The sequence below is a fragment of the Rhamphochromis longiceps genome, linkage group LG4 (genome assembly GCF_057381845.1).
Source record: "Rhamphochromis longiceps isolate RC_006_pf linkage group LG4, R_longiceps_female_GT1.1, whole genome shotgun sequence".
Taxonomy (NCBI): Eukaryota; Metazoa; Chordata; class Actinopteri; order Cichliformes; family Cichlidae; genus Rhamphochromis; species Rhamphochromis longiceps.
The window spans coordinates 25,027,031-25,046,954 of NC_140560.1; the positions used below are offsets into that span (position 1 = coordinate 25,027,031).

A 19,924-nucleotide genomic window follows, 5' to 3' on the forward strand; every position below is an offset into this window, starting at 1 on the left:
TCTGGGAATCCTTGGCTTCTGGTGACCATTACCTTGGCATCTAACTAAACTTTTTTTAGAAAATGTACACTCCCAGTTACAGTTCAATGCTTCCAGACAAACTACACACACTTTTCAGCAACGATCTGGGGAATAAACAGTAAAAGCATAATTCTTCAGATCAAAATTTAATCAAGCATCTGTGGGAAAAACAAGTCAAATCTATAGACGTCTCACTTCTTAATACTGCTGAGGACTGATCTGTACAGACTATCTTCCAAGGTTGTGTGGAGTCTGTGCCTTACCAGTTGGTTTTAATGTTGTGGCTTACTACTTGCATAGGCACCAATTCAGAGATTACTGATGTCAAATAACCTATTCATACTACAGCCTAGTGTTTCCAGCTTGTTAAAGTACCTGGTCACAAACAGTTCAGCTGCATTGTCTTCCCATTTTCCAATGCATGACCCAGCCCTGATGAATATTCGATCTTCTCCAGGATCAAATTTGAAATCTTTCGAGAGAACAGCATGGAAGTAAATTGTGAGTCTGTCATGTGCTGCAATATTCGTGTTCCTTGTCAATCTGAAAAGCAAAAGTAAATTTGTTGGATAAAAAAAATTTGCAAAGATGAGTTAAAGGCAAAGTATACAGTTTACTGAGAGGATTTTATCACCTTTTGGGGGGCGGAGCTGTTTGAGCTTTTGAGCTTTTGCTGTTATCACCACCGTCTTTAGATCCTTTGTTATCATTTGAAGGCTGAGCTGGAGTCGAGTCCTGCCCGCTCCCTGACTGCTGAATCTCCATGTTCTCCACTGGGTCCACACTGGAGCCGCTGTCAGCCTGTAGCATTAAATATGTTGGATAAATACATCTCAAGGTTATGGGACTCAGGTCTCCCTCATAAATGTTATTGTTGGTCAATAACAATTATTTTCACATATTCTGACTTAGCCAGTAATACCTTTTCAGTATGAGGTCCAAAAACCTTTTGTTGGCCAGTTGCAACAGGCTGCTTCTGATTCTGTTCCTGCTGATTTTTTCCCTTCTGCGTGTTTTCCTTTGACTGCTTTGCATTTGCAGCCACATTAGCATTCTGGTCCTGTTTAGGTTTTTTAGCATTGTCTGCTTCTTTCTGGTTCTTCAAGGTTTTTTCCTTTGGATCTTTAGCCGTAGTGGCCTTGGTCCCTTTACTTGAAGCTGACTGAGGGGTTGTACTCTTGTTGTCCTCTGAGGCAGGACGTTGAGCTGGAGTGTCGGCTGGTCCTGTCTTCTGTGGCTGATTGTCAGGAGATGTGTGTGCATTGCTCTCCATCTCGTTCATGCTATTTGTTGCCGCCTCAGATTGCTCCACTGTTTTTGCCTGTACTGGGGCATCAGACTTTTCACTCTGATTGGTTTGTGCATCTTCAGCAATGGCAACAACATCATTAGCTGGCAAGAAACTAGGCTGGCTTTCTAACGAGGAAAACCTATCTTGGAGTGAATCTGGTGTTGTGTCCATTTCATTGTCTGAGCTTTCACTGTCAGAAGAGTCTCTTTCTCCCTGTGTCTCCTTCCCCTGCTTATCTCCCGGAGAAATGTGTGACAGATCTTGATCTGATGACAAGGTGCCATCTTTTTTCTTTTTGTTCTTCCTTTTCTTTTTTTTCTATGTAGACAAAACAAAAAAAACAAAAAAAACCCAGATCTGTTTTGAAAATATCACAAATATGATTTCCTATATTAGATAACAAGAACATATTTTAGATTCATAAATACTCAAACCCACTTGACATTTTAAAGACTGAAAAATTTACTTTTTTTAAGGAAGCATATAAATGTAAAAGAAATATATATTAATTTGCATATATGCTTTGTACAATTTATTGCCTAAAATGTATTTAGGAATTTTTGTATTTAGTTTATAAATTCGGGGGGGATCAGACTGATGATGTAGAAGTCTCAAAAACCAAACTTCACCAAAACTTGACTCAAATATGACAGACTAAACATTAAAGGGTTAAACTATACTATTAACTAGTTCCAGGTCACAGAAGTCTGCCTTTACACTTGTGAAAATATTCTTGCAATGTAAAAAATTAAATTTAAACACTCACCTAGAGTGCTTAACAAATTTAATAAAAACAAAATAACAAATGTGTCAAAAACATGTTTAAAACTAAAAATAAGATTGTTATTGATTAGGTAAATAAAACTGAACTCGCATTTTTGTAACAAAATTCGAGCCAGCACACTGGACTTCTCTGAGAAGCCACAAATGAACCAATCGAAACATTCAACCAGTAAAACTAATGTTTCTGTTTAGGAATGCAAATAAATAAATGCAAATAAAACAGTAAATTTGAAAATGAACAAATCACAGAAATTATTATAGTTTAGTGATAAAAAATATATATAATTTTCATTATATACAGGTGGATTAATTATTATAGAAAAAATGAATTTGGAATAAACCTTACACTGGGTTGTGGCATAAACTCACTGTACACCTACTGTACAAAATATGTCGTTCCCACAGACTAAACCAACAGGCCTGGCAAGATTATGACACGCTCACCTTTTTCTTTGGGTTGTTGTTGATGACCTCGTCATTTGGCCGTTTGGGGGATTTACTGGATTCTTTGTTGTCCACCGGTGGGGTGTTTTTCTGTGAATCTGGCTTCTCAATTGGACCTTCCCCATCTGCTACCAAAGACTTTGGCTGATCGCCTGCATCTATGTTAACAATGAGGGGTTAATAAAAATACATAAATAACTTAATTAAATAAAAATAACAAATTATAAATTATAAGTTAGAAAAAATAAAATAAAATGAGCTAATTTCTAAAGACATGTGAAAACCACTGTGATAAGTATATAGTCCTGCTTTTCATTCTGGCACATCACTTTGCCAGTCAAAGATTTAGAGAAGCATGAACTCTGACAGAGTCAACATGCATGTTCAATAAATAGTTAAAATGACATTTTGATTTCTGTCCATAAATTAATAGGGACATATATTAAACCACAAAAGGTGGCATTTGTATGTTTTCACTTTGACCCACGTAGGCAAATTTTCTTTTAACTATAAAGAAAACACCTGAGCTTGTTCAGTAAGTCACAAGGCACAAATTTGCATTTTCTGACCCTTAAAAAGTAGGCCAACACGCTGTCACGATAGGTAATCTTACACCTATGTGGACATGCGGTTAAATCAGAGCCTATTTGCCCTATAAAACAAAAATAAACTAAACAAAAAACTATAAAATATAACTGAAAATTCAAGTGTTGTTAACAGGAATACAAAAATCAAGGTAAAGCACAGAATAAAATAAACACGTAGTTTGAAAACAGTTGATATATGTACAATCTTAATGGAAAGTCTGGTTAAACAAAAAAAAAAAATCTTTGAACTGTTTTCTAAAAGAGTCCACAGAGTCAGCTAAATGCAGTCGTAGTGGGACACGAAAGACACCTGAAAGCCTCTGCTCCCCTTTAGTCTTCAATCTTGTATGAAGAGCAACTAGCAAATTCTGAGCCTGTGATCGAAGACTGCAAGCAGCAGTATGTTTGGTAAGAAGCTGGGATTAATAGTCTGGAGCCTTTCTGTTAAGTGCTCTGTAGGTGAGTACAAGAATTTTAAAATGAATCAAAGTCTACTGAGAGCCAGTGTAAAGAGCAAGAATAATATGAGCTCACTTGTTAGAATCCATTACTAGTCTGGCAGCTGCATTTTTGTTTACCTCAGAGACAAAACAGGTTTATCCCTGCCAGGAAACAGGGCATTACAGTAACACGTAATGACACAAGAGCACGGATCATTTTCTCCAGTTCAGCCAAGAAGGCCTTATGTCACAATTTAGAAGTGTGGGGTTTTTTTGAGTTAAAAAAATTAAGAAACAGGAATGAGAAATGAAAGAATACATGCAAGGAATCTAAACTTTCCAAATACTGGATGCTGGATTGATTTTTAGGATATAATAATGGCCTTTAGTCTTAGTTTTCCTTGACTAAAGGCTTAGTATGAACTGATAACACAGATGTATCTACAATCTCTTTTTTTTCCCCCACATTATGCAAGCCGTACCTAATTTTGCTTTGACATGTGCAACATGACTAATGTAAATCCTCATGTCAGGAAAAAATGTGCAATATAAGTTATGCGCAGATGAACAGCCCTTATCATCACATAATTTTACATGATTAAATTCCTTGTATACAGGTTTTTAATCTATATTTATAGAAAAGTGTAATTTCATTATGTCTGCAGAGCTGCATGTTCAAACTATAATTTTATTTGTTGACAGGCCGTGAAAAAAGCATCCACACTGTTAATCAAATACAGAGCCGTTTAAATAATACAGTACATTATGCCAAATTAACAGGAACAACAAAGTTGTCACTTGGACTTCTTCAAATATTATAAACAACTATATAAAATGAAACCACATTTCTGACCTCATCTACTTACCTTGTGCATTTGTAGGTTTAACAGACAGCCCTAGGCCACAGTTACTGCAGAATTTGGCTGTTTTCTCTACAATGTTATGGCCACAGCGTGAGCACTTCATCTTCAGACTTCAGTGATCACTGCAAAGAAAGAAACTATTTTCACTTCAAGACCATCTCAAAATTTTCTTTCACTTTCTATTTTGGCAGCCGATGTCACATGAAACTGTGTTCAGCTACACAACAACACACCAGTCGCATTGTCTTTATCTCCTCTGAACTTTGATCAGTCATACCCAAGAAGCTGGCCTGTGAGAGACTGAATTGGAAGTCATTTTACAAGAGAGTCAGCGAGTCAACTGAACGCCCACATTCATGGCCCGCGAACAAGCATCCAATAAAAAACTGACATTAACCAAAGAGGAAAAAAAACTGGGAACCCTCACAGCACACTTTAATAGCACGCCCTTAAAAGAAAAATTCAGTTAACACTGACCAAAAGTAGTTCTAATGAGGAAATAAGTAATTCTTTATATGCCATAAATAGTTCAAACATGATATAGGACATTTCACAAAGAGTAGAAGCGGAGAAGGTGGTTTTCCTCCTTCCTTTTCCTCATACTTTCAATAAATACTTCACATTACTTATTAGCTGGAAATGTAAAGGCGATATTACGTGAATGACTGAATAACTCAAAATAACATAAATTCGTGAACCACCCAAGTTAATATTATGCCATTATTCTTTGATTTCGATTGATTTTTAATGTCATGAATAAAGAGTCAAAATTGGGTAATCCTTATATCTGCTGGGATCAAGTCATTCAATCCAGCGATGGATACTTCGCTTTCATTTCTGCATAATTCATCTGGCAATCGCTCTCCCTCTTTGTCAAACGCATGGTCTTCATTGGACTTCTGGTTACACTTTAATGCAACAATTGCTTTGGGCGTTTTCAATCCACTGAGAAAAGCTATTAAGGTTTAAGACATCTGACCCAAATACAAATAAATACACTGTGAAATATAACTGGTTCAACCCAGTTTGATTTTAGAGCCCAACCAATAATGCCTTTTTGTGAGACTGATGTCAATAATTAGTAAGTTTGCAGGAATATAATCAATTTAGTATAAGCAAGGAAAGGAAATGAACAATCAGCATCAAGGTCGGTTAGGTCTTTTGCGATTTGATTTAGACTTCAAACGATTTCTTTATTTCTTAATAAAATGTAACAAATACAGTAAACACCATCGCGTGTGTTTAAACCGTATCTCTATATTGCTGAAAATACTGCAAATAACAAGTGACTATTCCATTCTAGGAGATGAGCTTTCATACTTTCACAGATAAAGGCGGGACGACCTTTTTCAAGAACTTAAGGAGTGACTCTTCTTGAAGCGAAAAGATCTTTGGCTTAGAAGTTCGGCCATTCACATGTTCCCTGCGTAAAGAAACGCACACGTTTTACGTCACTTCTTGCGTGCCAGTGCGTTTGACAACAACAAAACAGAGAGAAAGCGAACTAAATGGCCACGAAGTCACTGACAAAATAAAACCTGCAGAATCACGACAAGCTTAGCAGCAGCAGGGAAGGCTCTTAGTCACACTACAGAGAGCACTATTGCTAAAATTAAGTAGCGACTCTGCTAACTAGCTTCCCCGAAGCAGCCAGCCTAATGAGCTGCGCAGCTAACATTAGCTTGGGCAGTTAGCTCTGATTCACTCTCAATAATAAACGGAGATACTATTAGAAAGAACGAACGTCAACCAAACTTCATTACCCCGTAACCCAGCTGGAGCCAGACAGACCTGGCCCAAGGCAGCGCAGTCTGATAGCTAATTCTGTTATTAGGATGAGTTTATTCCTACTGTGTCACAACGGAAATTCTGACATTGTGACAGTCACCCAATGCTCATAACAATAAATAAATAACAGCCGACCTGAGCCGCCTTCCTACCTTCTCTTCTGTGCTGCAAAAAGGAGAAAGCCTGCAAATCATCTCTGCTGGTCCCACTACGCAGCCGTCAAAGACACGTCCAAGACCTGCTGTCCCCTCGTTTCCGTATCTACTAAAGTTTCGTTTTGTCAGAAATGGGCGTGAGCTAAGTTTACTTCTATAATCACTAATAAAATCGGGGTTTCTTTTGCCTCTGACTAAGCTGGTTTTCATTCATAGGTAATGAAAGCACAAGTTGAACTAGAGACAAACGACCTCTTCTAGGGGTACTTGAGTGCATGGATGCATGTGCTGTAAAGTGATTTAAACTCACCTTATTTTTTTCTTAGCATAAATGAAGTTTATGAAAAAGTATCTTATGGCACAACCTGTGGATGCAACATATTAAACATCTTAATTAAAAATATATTTTTTTTTTTTCACAGATTGTGATTAAAAAATAAAGTTCATTTGTTTGCTACAGTTTATATTTCAGCATCTGAAATGTACAAAAACCGATTATATTACACAATAATTGTACAGGAAAAACAGCTAAAATGGGGTTGGTCACATGCGGTCAGTTGCCATGTGATGGTGTTTGTTTGTCATTACATTGTACTTTCCTATTGCCTTTAGGCAAGGACAAACTGCTCAATAGACATGCTCTGTGTGACCAGCAGGAGGAAATAAGCATGCTGCAGTTACAAACTCCTGGAAATGTGCCCATAATGTGTAAAAGTTTGAGACTGTTAAGAAAAGGAGAGGGGGGGGGAAAAGGCTGGCTTTAAATCTTTTAGGAAACTTCATAAAAAGCATTCCAAACTGAATGGAATTCTGCAATCTGTCACATTTGACAGATTTATTTATTTGTTTAACAGCAAAACACTCATGAAAGTAGCACTGGAGCAGCAGATCCTTTCATGCATCAGAATAAGTGGCCCTCAACACAGCAGGTTTGTTCCGCTGACATTTGAAGTCTACATGCAGGCTCCTGCAGGCACTGGGTGATGACTGAAAACAAATATTTAAAGTCATAAAAAACAGCTGTTTAGTTTGTAACATTTATAAGCTGATAAGAAAGGAATATGCAGTGAAAAATGAAACCGATCCACACCATCATGTTACAGTAAATTCTCAGTAAAGGCCAACATGCTCAAACTGCATATGTTTATTGTTACACTGAGTGTCCTGTGTTGCCTGTGGAATGACCTTTAGTCCTGTTATGAGCTGTGCCTCTCCATAGCTCTCACAGGACACCCACTCACCTACTGAAGAGAGATTTATTTTGAATGTCTTTGAGTCATATTAGTCAAAAATCTGAACCCAAGCTCATGCTATGCTCTTACATTTTCAACAGAGGGCAGAATAACCCAATTATGTGTAGTAGTATTTCACACTGTACTGTGGCTGCTCATCAGGGTTAAAAAAAAAAAAAAAAAAAGTATCTCGAGTTGTTAGGTGTTAGTTGTTAGCTCTAAGTTTTTCCACAACTCCCCTATAGTGGGTCTTAAATGATGTAAAATGAGTGCTGAACACTCCTTTGTGGACCAATGTGCAAGCAAAATGTTAGGTTAAAGTCACTCAGATCAAACCAGCTCACTGGATCTTTGCCATCACCACCTTTAGATGTTGTAGGTGTTCCTCCCACGAGTCACTGTAAATCACCACATCAGGTAGGCTTAACGATTATATCCATTAACCTTTAAAAAGTTAAGGGTGCCCCATGGAGACCAAAGGGTAAAACACTGCAATGAAATAAACCTATTCCTGGAATCGGAAAGGCTGTGTATTCTAAATGCACTTGCCAGTAATATTTACACAAATCTAAGGTTGTGATGTATCTGGCCTTTCCTAGTCTTTCCAGCAGCTCATCAATGAAAGGCAAGGGATAAGGATCGAAACAGGAAATGCTGTTTAGCTTTCTCGAGTCTGGACAAAATTGAAGTTGAGTTCAAGTATCTGACTTAAACACCCAAAATTGGTGTTTCAGCCAAATAGCTGCACTTTGGTACATCGCTTTCATTTTGGGCAGGTCCATTACCGCGATAAGTAGAAACCACTAAACAGACAGCAGTACAAAAGCTTGTGTTCAGGGTGGGGGTTTCCACTGACTCAGACACAGCATACAAGAAGGATGGCAGCAGAGTCATTTTTGCCATTGTTCACTTTGTTTGTTTGTTTGATTGATTGATTGATTGATTGATGTTGTCCAATTTGTGCCCTACACTATTGTCTGGAGCTGAACTGTGATTTATGAAATTTGTTCTTGTTGAACTTTACCTGTACAGTGTGCTGTAAATGGTACAATCATCATCATTAGTTGAGTCCATCTTTTGCTCCCTGATGATGACATAGTGGATCAGTGAAAAATGCAGCACAAGTTGAATAATATGTTGAAGCTGCAGGGATAGCTCACACGCATGCTTTTGTTTTGCTTTTAAAAACGATCGTTGAGTGCATGACTTGTTCCTCTTGTGACTGGCTCATGTCAACCACGGGATAGTTGCAGTAGTCCGTATTCTAGATACAATAATTAATAAGACATCAAAGAACACATATATAAGTTTCCTGCTTGGTGAATTGTACTCAGTCAGACAACACAAAATAACTTGCGAATAACTTGGGTAAACTATAAATGGGTTTCTTCAATAAACTAACTTATTAGGCAACCTCATAATGAGCTAACCTCTGCATTAAGGAAAAAAACAACACAACCAGTAAGCTTAATTGTAGCGCCATCTGCATGTTTACCTCATTTTCATTTTCTTGTGACTCTGTCCTTTTTGTGCACTGTCTGAAAGAAGAGATTTCCATCACTTTATTGTTGCATGTGTGAGCTGTAACAAATATAAATACACTTTACCCTCTGATGGCAACAACAGTGACCACAATGAGGAGTGCAGCAATAGAAGTACAGATAGCAATCTGATCTCTGGTGCCTGTCCACCAGTACACTGAGGAAACATGGATGTTGCACGTCAAAGTAAAAAAGACTGAACAAGTACGGTTTGTTTGGAAGGGTTTCCAAGGGCAGACTCTTCTTTGCAAAGCTGCGTCTGCACAAGCCACAGTGTTTGGAACATAAATCTATTTACCTTTGCCCCTTAACAGCACTGTAGAGGAGTTGTGACTCCCGTATTTGTTTGTAGCCATGCAGAAATAGTTGTGATCATCCTGAAAATCCTTCTTCAAATGTAGTTCACGTTGGTGTCCTGCTGCTGAAATGTGATCATTATATATTTTAAACCAGGTATAGTTCTCCACTGCTGGATTTGCATGGCTGTGGCAGATCAGGGTCTCTGTTGATGGTGTGACAGAAACTGATGTGTTCCTGGGGCCATCTAAAATAAAGTCATTAGTGAAATCATCTTACATAAATCAGATTCATTATTTTGGTATCTAAATTGTGAGGAAATATTTAATGTGTTGCAGTAAAGAACAATGTTTCCATGCTTAACTCTTACATACTGCTCATATGTCTTCACAGTATTTGAATGCACAAACAGCCACTTGGCATTAGTAAATGAATCATTCATTCTTAATTTAAGTTTTAGAGAGTAAGGACTGTGTATCTGTTAGATTTTGCAACATTTAGTCAATGATTTAAAATGCTTTTAACTACAATTCATGCTTTAACCTTACATTTATAAAGCATTTTATTCTGTAAATTTCAAAGATTTTATCTGCCGCACATCTATGACCCTCTGAATTATCTTATTATGCACATCCTATTTGATCACTCCTATGCTGTTTTGCTATTTCACTGTTTAACGAGTCCATTACAATTCAAAAGCCAGCAGGCACCTATCTCTGGGAACCTGGGCAAATGTGATGTGAACAGTAACAGTTCTCATAACACTGTCATGGCTGAACTGTAGAAAAACTTTCAACTTTGTAATAGTTTGGGTCATTTTTGCAAAAGTCATCCAATTTCAAGCTGAAAGAATCACATCTCTGGTATTGTTGCTCAGGTCAAATGTCAAAATGGGTCAAATTTGGCCTAAGCAGTATGTAAGGTTTAAAACATCGCTATACAATACTCACATTCAACATCAACATGTAGGACTCCTGAAGTTGTTCCTGTGCCTGTTTTTAGAGAACAAGTGTAGTTTCCAGAGTTTGTGAAGGAAACATTTCTTAATTGCAGCACTCGTCCATCCTGCAGGTGTTCTCCATTCTTAAACCAGATGAAGACAGATGAGAAGTTGCCAACATCACATCTGTCTGTGCAAGTAAGATTCACAGAGTCGCCTTCCTGGATTGATTCGTGTCTTTTGAGTTTCGTCATGGAAATGTTAAAATCTATGAGAGAAATGAATAACTTATGTTTCGACCTTGTCAGATTAAACAGCAAAGGGGAGTCGAAATTCTTTAAAAAGAAAACCAAAATTAAATCTTACCAACGATTTTTAGTGTTGACCCACTTTTTCCAGTCCATTGGCCATTTGTGGAGTTGGTTATAAATCTAAAGGCATATTTTCCTTCATCACTGTGCTCCACTTGGTGTATTTGCAGTGAACAGTTATTCCGTTTGTTACCAACATACTGAAATCGCGAAGAGCTATTATTTGAGCCACTGTGATAAATGAACGGACCTGCAAAAATATTTTTGTGTCCCCACATGACTTCCTGTACTATGTGTTTGTCAGGATAGGAAAATGAACAAAGAATGACAACAGATGATCCTTTCACTACACACATATGAGGCTGTTGATACTCTACCTTCCACTTACTGCAGAGAACACCTGGAACAGAAGCATTAATCTTAATTTTCTTTTGCTTAAACATTTCGAAATTCCCTTAAAATAAGAAATAAATGTCGTACTTACCTCCAAAGAACAGTGTTAGTGTCAATTTTAGGGTGATGTGTTCAGTGCACATGTTGGAGCTTTTTTAAGTTACACAAGCATAAAGTTTAAAATCACTTAAAGTTATCACGAACGGACAGAGAAAAAGTGACTTTGTCCTTTATCTTCTTTCTCTGCTATGTGCTACTTTCTACATGGTAGGTGCCATCTGGTCATGCAAACCACAGATGCAGTCAACATCTAAGGTTTAGAAGAGAGCATATGAAACCATGTAGCAGCATCAGAGGCGCTGTGGTATGTTTGTTTTTTTTTTTTCTCTGCTCTTCTTTTCTAACCAAATGTTGCTGGAACATAACGATTCATTCTCTTGAATCTCATGCATGTCACCAGACGTTTTACTGCCCACCACTGATTAACAGCTAACACTCATATCACACAACAATGAACAGATTTCACAGCAAATTTATAATATGAACCCCTCTGTGGGAAAAATGGGAAACGACTCACGTGCACAGCCATTATTGCTAGGTTTGATGTTGATGCATGTAATGTGCCATTACAGTGTTTTATTCACATTATCTTATAATGCATGAAGGCAAGCAGTGGCATGGTGCACAGATCCGTGTTTTAAATCCGCACTGAGGCTTTTCTGTGTGGAGTTTCTATGTTCTCTCTGTGTCTGTGTAGGTCTTTCTGACTTCCTACCACAATCCATAGGCCACATGGGTCACATTAGGTTCTGACCCTGCCTCCTACCCTGGGTAAGGAGGTCAGTCCACTGATAGATGAACGCACTGACTGATCATGTCCACAGTGACAAATCGATCTGAACTGCAGAGAACTTCTATAATTGAGGTGAGTGGCGGAGTTCTTGAAGTTTAAGAACTTCTGAGAATTTGTCACTGTTGTCTCTTTAAGTCGAATCATAGACAAGAACAATTTGTAGTTCTTTTAAAAAAGCATTCACACACTGCTCTTTACTTTTCTTTCCTACTTCATTTGTCTGTTTTCTTTTTCTTTGCATTATACATCACATACTAATGGAATATTGACAGTATAGTACTGCCTCTGATTACTATTATCCACTGGATCATCTCCTTCTCTTACTTTCTAAATTTCCCCTGTGACCTGCTACCTCAGATCTAAAATTGTGTCGTTTGAGTAATTGAAGACCCAATCGCAGGAGACATAATGTTCAACAGAAAGTGAGCTTTAATGGAGGAAATAAATCCAATACAAACTCCAAATAGCAAAATCCAAAAGGCACAAAGGAGACTAGAACAGTACAGCGTACCATCAGGAACGTAACTGAACAAGACCGACACAACACAGCAAAGGAATATACATACACACCAAGGGCTGATTAGGGATTACACAACAGGAAATCAGGTGAGGACAGATAGGAAGCAGTAAAACCAGTAAAACAGAAAAGAGAACAAACAAGACAAACACCGAAGTTAATGCTAACACAAGAGAATGCCGAGCATTAACAATAGTGAAAAATGGGGGGAATGCATAAATAAAATACAGTACTCACAACATACTAAAATAATAAATAATATAGAATGACAAAGAATTCAACCTGGAGCTGGAATCAAGCAGAAGATCTCGAACCCCAACATCAAATCTTGGGACATGAATGGGCAGTATGGGAGAGTGGGCAGGTCACTGTTCCTCTCCTCACAAGTTCACCCAGTGTGAAGTCACTAGAACTTTGACCCCTTTAACAAACAGGCTCCCTCTTCAGTATATGGAGGCTGCTTTCTTTTAGGCGAGGCATATATTGGGCCAGCTGCCTCCTGTCGGTTCTGTGGGTGGTTCAAAGCTGCACAAACTGGTCTAAGTAATGATACAGAAATGACAGCATGTAACAGAATGAAGTGTCCATAGCTCCTGACAGATACACAATTTCCCATATTATCGTTATTATTACTATCATTATTATTAGTAGTAGTAGTGGTATACTGTCTGAGTCTTACCTGCAAACTGTGCTGTAAATGACATCTTCACTTTGGGTGTTCTTCTGCTGCTCCCTGCACGTAATACATTCTATCAGCATGTTCCTCCAGTACAATAAATAATATATTTTTATCTTATATTGTTGAAATATCTCACGCGTTTGGCTTTCTTTTGTTGTGGAAGTAAACAGCCGCGTAGACGATTTCAGTGGTTTCTCCTTCACTCTGATCCTGATGTTGTGGTTGGTTATCATCACACATTGAGAGCCTGCTGACACGACCTGTGTTCTAGATAAAGTCACAAAGAAGCAACGCACAATTAACAACAATCTTCATTTTTTTCTACTGAACTCTAAATTTGAACTTCTGTTATTAATTAATGATTGTCCAGCAGTAATAGTAGCACCTGCGATTCTTTCTCACCACTTTCCACCGGTGACCTCATTTGCTTTTTGTTAAGTCTGAAAGATAAACAGAATTTAGGCGATGTGTTACAAAATTAGTGACATTTCAAAATTAGGTAACACTCACCTTCTAACAGCAATAAAAGTGGTCACAATCAGAACTACAGCAACTGTTACAATGACAAGTACGTATCCCCAAAACATTGGCCAGTTTTCTGTGAAACAAATTCATTGTTTTAATTCAGTAATGCCAGAGCCAAGCAAACTTTTAATGGTTATTGATACGAGTCAGAAAGCATCCAATAGCACCAGCCACTCAAACCTACTTACTTTTAATGTTTAAAGTGACAACAGAAGAGTTTTGACTTCCGTGTTTGTTGGTGACACTGCATAAATACTGGTCACTGTCCCTAGGGTGGAACACTGGCTGATGTCCAACATTTACAGAATCACCTGCAGCTATTCTGAACCACGTATAATTCTCCACGGGGGGGGTTTGCATGACTGCTGCAAATCAGGGTAAAGTCGCTGCCAGGGTCTGCCCCCAAAGGTGGTTGGACAAGCACTGTGGTGTTCCTAGGGCCATCTGAAAATTAATTTTATTATTTGGGCGTTATCGTTGTCAGTTATCATTGTGAAAATTTAGAAATATGCAAAGGACCACATAAGAAGCAACCTTCCCAATTTTTCAAGCACTAGGAGTACACTAACCTCCAGATCCTTAATTTAAAGCTGAATATCTGGACTTTGATCACATCTTGCCTGTTTAATTTAAAACCCACTGTGCTGGTGTGCAGTGACAAAGTCACAAAAACTGTGTAATTATCCAGAAATTATCCTTGGACATAATTGCACATTACTCAACTCCCTATGAGTCAGCAGTAGGTGACTAGAACTGATGGCAGCATATAAAGCACGGCTCTCATGCTAGAGACCGGGGTTCACATCCAGCTTAGATCTGTTATGTGTAGGTAACAATAGCAGTTTAGCTTATAATAAGAAAAGACTGAAGTTTTAATTAAGACTAAATAAATATTGCATGAGAATATTTGCATCAGAATTAATGTATTTTAGTGTGCACATTAAAGCTAGTTTGCGTATGTGTTATTTTTAAAATAAGTCCCAGAAGCTTGAGCAGAAATATCATACCAATTAGACAGTCATTAAAAGCCCCCGTGCATTTCTGTGATGTAATACCTCAATGACTATATAACAGTATAAATAGTGTAATTCACTGATCTACTTCTCACTAATAATTCTTAGACATTTCCCATTATCAAGTTATTCAATGCTATAAACAGTTCAGAGATTTAAGATGCTAAAAGGCAGAATGTAGGAGATCATTACTCATTACTATTTCAGCATCATTAATTATTTCTTTTTACCTTAAAGTACTGATCTTGTGTCTTGTACTCACATTCAACATCTATACCCAGGACGCTTGAAGTTGATCCTAAGTGTGTTTTTAGAGAACAAGTGTAGTTTCCAGAGCTTGTGGGGGACACGTTTGTTAAATAAAGAGCTGCTCCTTCGTGTAATGGCTCTCCATTCTTAAACCAGGTGTACGCAGATGAAATCTTACCACCATCACAACTGTTCATGCAGGTGAGATTTACAGAGTCGCCTTCCCTTATTGCTTCCTTTACAGAAGGTTTTGACATAAAAATAGTCAAATCTGAAAAAGCAAAGCGACACTTTAATCTTAACTGTTAAAAGCTTTTATTTATTTAAAGAACAACAACAGCAGCAACAAAAACTTACCAACAACCTTCAGTACTGGGGCATTTTCTTCATGAGGTCTATTAGACATGGTGTTAAATCTGACAAAGTATCTCCCTACATCACTACACTCCACCTGGTGTATTTTCAAAGAACAATTGTGATATGTGTTTCCGATGTACTGGAATCTTGTGAAAAGAGTTCGTAAACTGCTAGAAATTAAGCGAGCCTTTAAAGTAGCAGGCTGTAGGTGACCCCACAGGACCCTCACTGTTTGGTTGTCAGGATTTTGAAATGAACAAAGAAAAATGACTGAGGAGCCTTTGACTGCACAAATAAGACGCTGCTGATGCTTCACTTTCCACATATTGCAGAGAACACCTAAAAAAGACAGATTCACTCGATAGCTGTAATCGTTTAGCATTCTTGTAAAACATTAAAGAAGATACAAGTGCTGCATTTACCTGTCAGAAACAGCAACATTAACATCCATGTCAGGTGTCTGTGTTCTTCATACATACTTGAAACTCCTTTCTGATGTTAAAATGCTCACAAGAAGAGACATTTGCAAGTTTGCATTTGATCTTTTGTTCTCAAAATGAACATCTCTTTTTTTTCTTCTTTACTGATTTTGTACTCTAGATACTGTACACACTGCTTCCTGTAAAGAAAAAAAAAGACTTAAAATCAGGTCATCTAAGCCGCAGTTTCAAGAAAAACGATATCTCTTGCCGTTTAACTGAGAGCAGTACCGAGAAACCCCATCCCCTGTGCATGTGCGTGACAGTCTGATGCTGCTTTGTTGTGGTGAAAGCAGAGTTAGAGCAGAGGTAGCAATCGGGAGCTGCGTTTTTTAATCATTGTTTGTTTAACAATGTGCACATTGTGTCGTTGTCCATAAGACACTGTTTTGGTTTATGTGTTTCATTTATTTGCCTTTTTGGATTGAGTGATTATGAAAAATAAAGTGTGGAGGTGAAGGGGTGGTGTAAGACTAAAATCTTACAGTTGCATTAGCTGTGAACTGAGAGGCTGACATGATTAGATAACCAGCTTTTTCTGCATTTCAGGATCATAGGAACTTCATAAGAGCTTTACTAGAATTACTCAGGCTGTCTACGGTGTTTCCTCTCTTCAGATGCTCTGCCAGGCCTTTGCTGCAGTTGCATTCACTTGTTGCTCCTTTGTGAGTCTTTCTGCTTTCTGTTCTGTCTTCAGTAAATGAATAACATGCTTGTGATCAGGTTATTGACTCAGCCACTTAAGAGCAATCTATTTGTCTTCAGATATTTTTGGGTTGTTTTGCAGCTGCGTTGTGGATCTTTACCATCTGTAGCCTAGCATAAAGCCACTTTTGCATTTATCTTCTTTCAAATGATCATTACACACATTTTTAATGTTTTATCTTTAATATTGCAGTAATAAAAACACGTTGTTTCAGACATTAGCACAGGGTGATAATGGGGAAGGTGAGTATATGTAACACATAACGCTTGACAAGAACTAATACGTATGTCACTTTTGTTAGTAACCAGCTTGAGAAAAACAGAGAGAAAATGGAATGAAAAATATGTTCAAATGATTTATTAACAACAATAATAACCATTATTTAATCATTATCCATCCATCTATTCTCTTCTTATCCAGTTCAGGGTCACGGGGGAACTGGCGCCTATCCCAGCTACTATAAGGCAAGAGGCAGGGAACACCCTGTAAATGTTATAATTGGCATCCTATTCTCATGGTAAATGGTAAATGGCCTGTATTTGTATAGCACTTTTCTAGTCCCTAAGGACTTTACACAACCAGTCATCCACCCATTCACCAACACATTCACACACTGGTGATGGCAAGCTACATTGTAGCCACAGCCGGATACTGGCGCCACCGGGCCCTCTGACCACCACCAGTAGGCAACGGGTGAAGTGTCTTGCCCAAGGACACAACAACCAAGACTGTCCAAGCCGGGGCTCGAACCGGCAATCTTCCGATTACATGACTTCCAGCTCTTGAGCCACGATCGCCCCTATCATTCTCATGATAATCATCTTCCTTATTGTCAAATACATGGATAGTTATATATTTAAAGGTCATATAAAGTATATGAATTCTACCCACATAATGCACAGCTTATATAAAAAAAAAAAAAATATATATATATATATATATATATATATATATGTAAATTGTAATGATAATTAGCAGAATACTGATCGATCAGTTCAAACTGTGTCATCAAGTCACATCCACCATGTTTAACAGATGATGTGATATGTTTTGAATGATAAGCCTGTCCTTTCCTTAAGATGATCTTGGTTTCATCCACTCAAAGAATGATGTTTCAAACCTGAGCAGACTTTTCTTTTTCTAGATGTTTTCCAGAAAAGACTGATTTGTCACCTGTTGTTCACTGTAGGTGAATCATCTGTATTTAGATTTCAGCAGGCCTGTCTTGAGTGGAGATTTTAGGCATTCCTCATGTCTAAGAAAATCCAAATTGATCATCTTTCTTTTTATCTGATGTCTTTTTAATAAGTCTGTTGTTTATTTTGAGTTTCTATGATGACATATAATTCAGCTTCAGCCTTTATCATAGGTGAGTTGTTACACAGGGGCTTCAGTTAAGAAACAACAGTAGTCAGTCTGGATCAGGTATAACGATTAAATATTTGCAAAAACTGAAATGTGACCATTTGAGAAAATGCAACCAAAGGTCTTTAAGATCACACTAGCCATGAAGAGTTGGTGAGGAGTTCTCAGACTGGCCCCATGAATTGTTTATACGCAAAGATACACAACAGGCAGCACATTTAACTCTGTATTTATAACAGACCAAAGGCTTTGTATTTTGTTCTGCACAGCAGCAGTTTCTATGACTACTTTCCATCGCAATAACACAATGAGAGGGATTTCCATACTGACATATAAACACCTACGGAATTAACTAATGTTGAAATAAAAGGCCATACATTTGGACATTAACATGGTCAACTGCCCAGTTATTTTGCAGCCTGTGTAAGTGGAGGGACAATGTTTTTAAAAAATTCCTGTAATTTACCATATTTTGTTAAATCCCTTTGATTAAAACCTACAGAAATAAACCGAGAATTTGCGTCACCCTGGAAATACACGCATCAAACACACCCCATCTAAAAGCGCAATCTAGCCTATAGTATATCAATGATCGCGCAGCTTTCCGTGACGAAAACTAGCTGCATAATCACGGGTCGCTATAAGTAGACTCGGAAAACGAGGATACAAGCAGTGAGCGGTCACTTCCAATAGGACTTGTTGCTCTAGAGTAGAGGTGCGAACATTCAAGCGTCAGTGCTCGTCATGAAGAGGTCTCCTAAACTCGCGCTCCCCATTGTAGTCATCTCAGTGCTGGTCGCTTGCAGTCCAACGGAGGCATGGTACAAGCAGGTGGCCGGCCCAACCTACTACTCCGTAGGCAGGGCGTCCGGTTTGCTGTCCGGTATTCGGAGATCAGCTTACGTGAGGAGAGAGGAGCCGCACCATGCAGACACTGACGAGTCCGCAACAAACAACGTGTTCTCCGAGATCCCGGCGTCCAGTTCCTTCTTGAAGACGATGGTGAGTGGTCGCTTTTTAAAAAGAATTTTAAAAATCTAATTTTCTTTTCGACTAAGGATAGCACGCTTACAGGCAAACATAAATAAAATCTAGTGGAAAAAAATGAAAAGTATTGTTTTTATGATAATCTGTTACCGTCACTTCAGTAAGGAAGGAGCTGTCCATTCAGCACCGTTAGACTCTTATTTGTACTTTTTTTTTAAGCACAAATAATAAAGTTAAGTTTTAAAAAAATATCTCATTTTATAGCAAAATATAAAAATTTAAAGCTTAACTGTGCCAGTCTGTAATCTACAATTTTCCAAATGTTTATTTTTAGAGCAACAACTTTTAAGCACTTTTTTCCACTTTAAATTTTGTGTAAATGTTACGTGCAAAATACCTCAATGGTACTTCCTTAAAAATTAAAAATAAAAATCTTATGTCAACTTACTCAGGTTTCCAGAATATATAAGGTTATTGATTTCGGATGCTCTCTCATGCAGTACCATTTGTCTTTTTCCTCTCTCCAAACAGCCTGTTTGTATAAAAGACATTACACCAAACCTGCAGAGCTGTGAACGCATCCAGGACATCAAGGCTTCATTTCGGTGCAAAGCCGACGTCTTCCTCTCTCTGGACTCGTCAGATTGTGAAGCAGACTAAGCAGCAAAGCCAACAGCTGGGATAGATGACCAAGCATACTTCTTGCAGGACTGACATTTTAAAACTGGACATTTTAATAGGTGTTGCACTAGAGACGCTACTCTTATGAACCATTTGACTAGAATAAACCTGCTCTAAATTTTTAAGCTTGAAAAGAAATGTATTAATGTTTGAGTTTTCTTGAATAAAGTATTTCATCCTTGTTCAGTCTGCTGAGGTATTACAGTGTGATTTTTTGCTTGCACCCAAAATTGCAAGCTGAAATGCCTTAGCTCAAGCACTGCAATGACAAGTTAGTGGTACTAAATGTCAACATTTAAAATGAAACATTTCCAAAGTTGCAGTTAACCTTCTGTTGTCAACGAAATGTTGCTGCATGTATATTTTTGGGTTTTTAACAGTAAAAGACAGGGTAAGAAGAAAAGAGCCAAATTATAAAATGATCAGA

At 37.9% G+C, this 19,924-nt stretch overlaps 3 protein-coding genes and 1 pseudogene across 3 annotated transcripts in view; 1 reads left to right on the plus strand and 3 right to left on the minus strand.

Annotated features, from left to right (window-relative positions):
* LOC146671683 (E3 ubiquitin-protein ligase rnf213-alpha-like) overlaps positions 1-6,482 on the minus strand; it is a 35,570-nt gene extending 29,088 nt beyond the window's left edge. Inside the window, exons 1-6 of the mRNA XM_085404031.1 lie at positions 6,370-6,482; positions 4,433-4,551; positions 2,540-2,697; positions 944-1,630; positions 656-822; positions 397-564 (exon numbers count right to left, since the gene is read on the minus strand). Coding sequence (XP_085260157.1) covers positions 397-564; positions 656-822; positions 944-1,630; positions 2,540-2,697; positions 4,433-4,532 — 1,280 coding nt within the window. The 5' untranslated portion in view covers positions 4,533-4,551; positions 6,370-6,482. The remainder of the gene's footprint in view (positions 1-396; positions 565-655; positions 823-943; positions 1,631-2,539; positions 2,698-4,432; positions 4,552-6,369) is intronic.
* A 1,462-nt stretch (positions 6,483-7,944) lies between these two features.
* LOC146671684 (B-cell receptor CD22-like) lies at positions 7,945-11,229 on the minus strand. Its single transcript, XM_085405355.1, has 6 exons — positions 11,178-11,229; positions 10,753-10,943; positions 10,393-10,669; positions 9,444-9,689; positions 9,212-9,302; positions 7,945-8,002 (listed from the first exon to the last, which is right to left on the minus strand). The coding sequence occupies exons 1-6, from the start codon at positions 11,227-11,229 to the stop codon at positions 7,945-7,947; spliced, it is 915 nt and encodes a 304-aa protein (XP_085261481.1).
* Positions 11,230-13,267: 2,038 nt separating this feature from the next.
* Positions 13,268-15,756, minus strand: LOC146671685 (HEPACAM family member 2-like; annotated as a pseudogene).
* Positions 15,757-18,524: 2,768 nt separating this feature from the next.
* On the plus strand, positions 18,525-19,604 carry LOC146671686 (neuropeptide B-like). Its single transcript, XM_085405209.1, has 2 exons — positions 18,525-18,831; positions 19,348-19,604. The coding sequence occupies exons 1-2, from the start codon at positions 18,574-18,576 to the stop codon at positions 19,474-19,476; spliced, it is 387 nt and encodes a 128-aa protein (XP_085261335.1). The 5' UTR covers positions 18,525-18,573; the 3' UTR covers positions 19,477-19,604.
* The last annotated feature ends 320 nt before the right edge of the window (positions 19,605-19,924 follow it).

Bases quoted from the DNA above. Each gene is read 5' to 3' on its own strand.
- LOC146671684 (XM_085405355.1), bottom strand. From the start codon at position 11,229: ATGTGCACTGAACACATCACCCTAAAATTGACACTAACACTGTTCTTT. The intron at 10,944-11,177 runs GTAAGTACGACA...ATATTTTTGCAG, and splicing joins ACTAACACTGTTCTTTGGAG to GTCCGTTCATTTATCACAGT. The intron at 9,690-10,392 runs GTGAGTATTGTA...ACTTTATTTTAG, and splicing joins CCTACATGTTGATGTTGAAT to ATGGCCCCAGGAACACATCA.
- LOC146671686 (XM_085405209.1), top strand. From the start codon at position 18,574: ATGAAGAGGTCTCCTAAACTCGCGCTCCCCATTGTAGTCATCTCAGTG. The intron at 18,832-19,347 runs GTGAGTGGTCGC...CTCTCCAAACAG, and splicing joins GTTCCTTCTTGAAGACGATG to CCTGTTTGTATAAAAGACAT.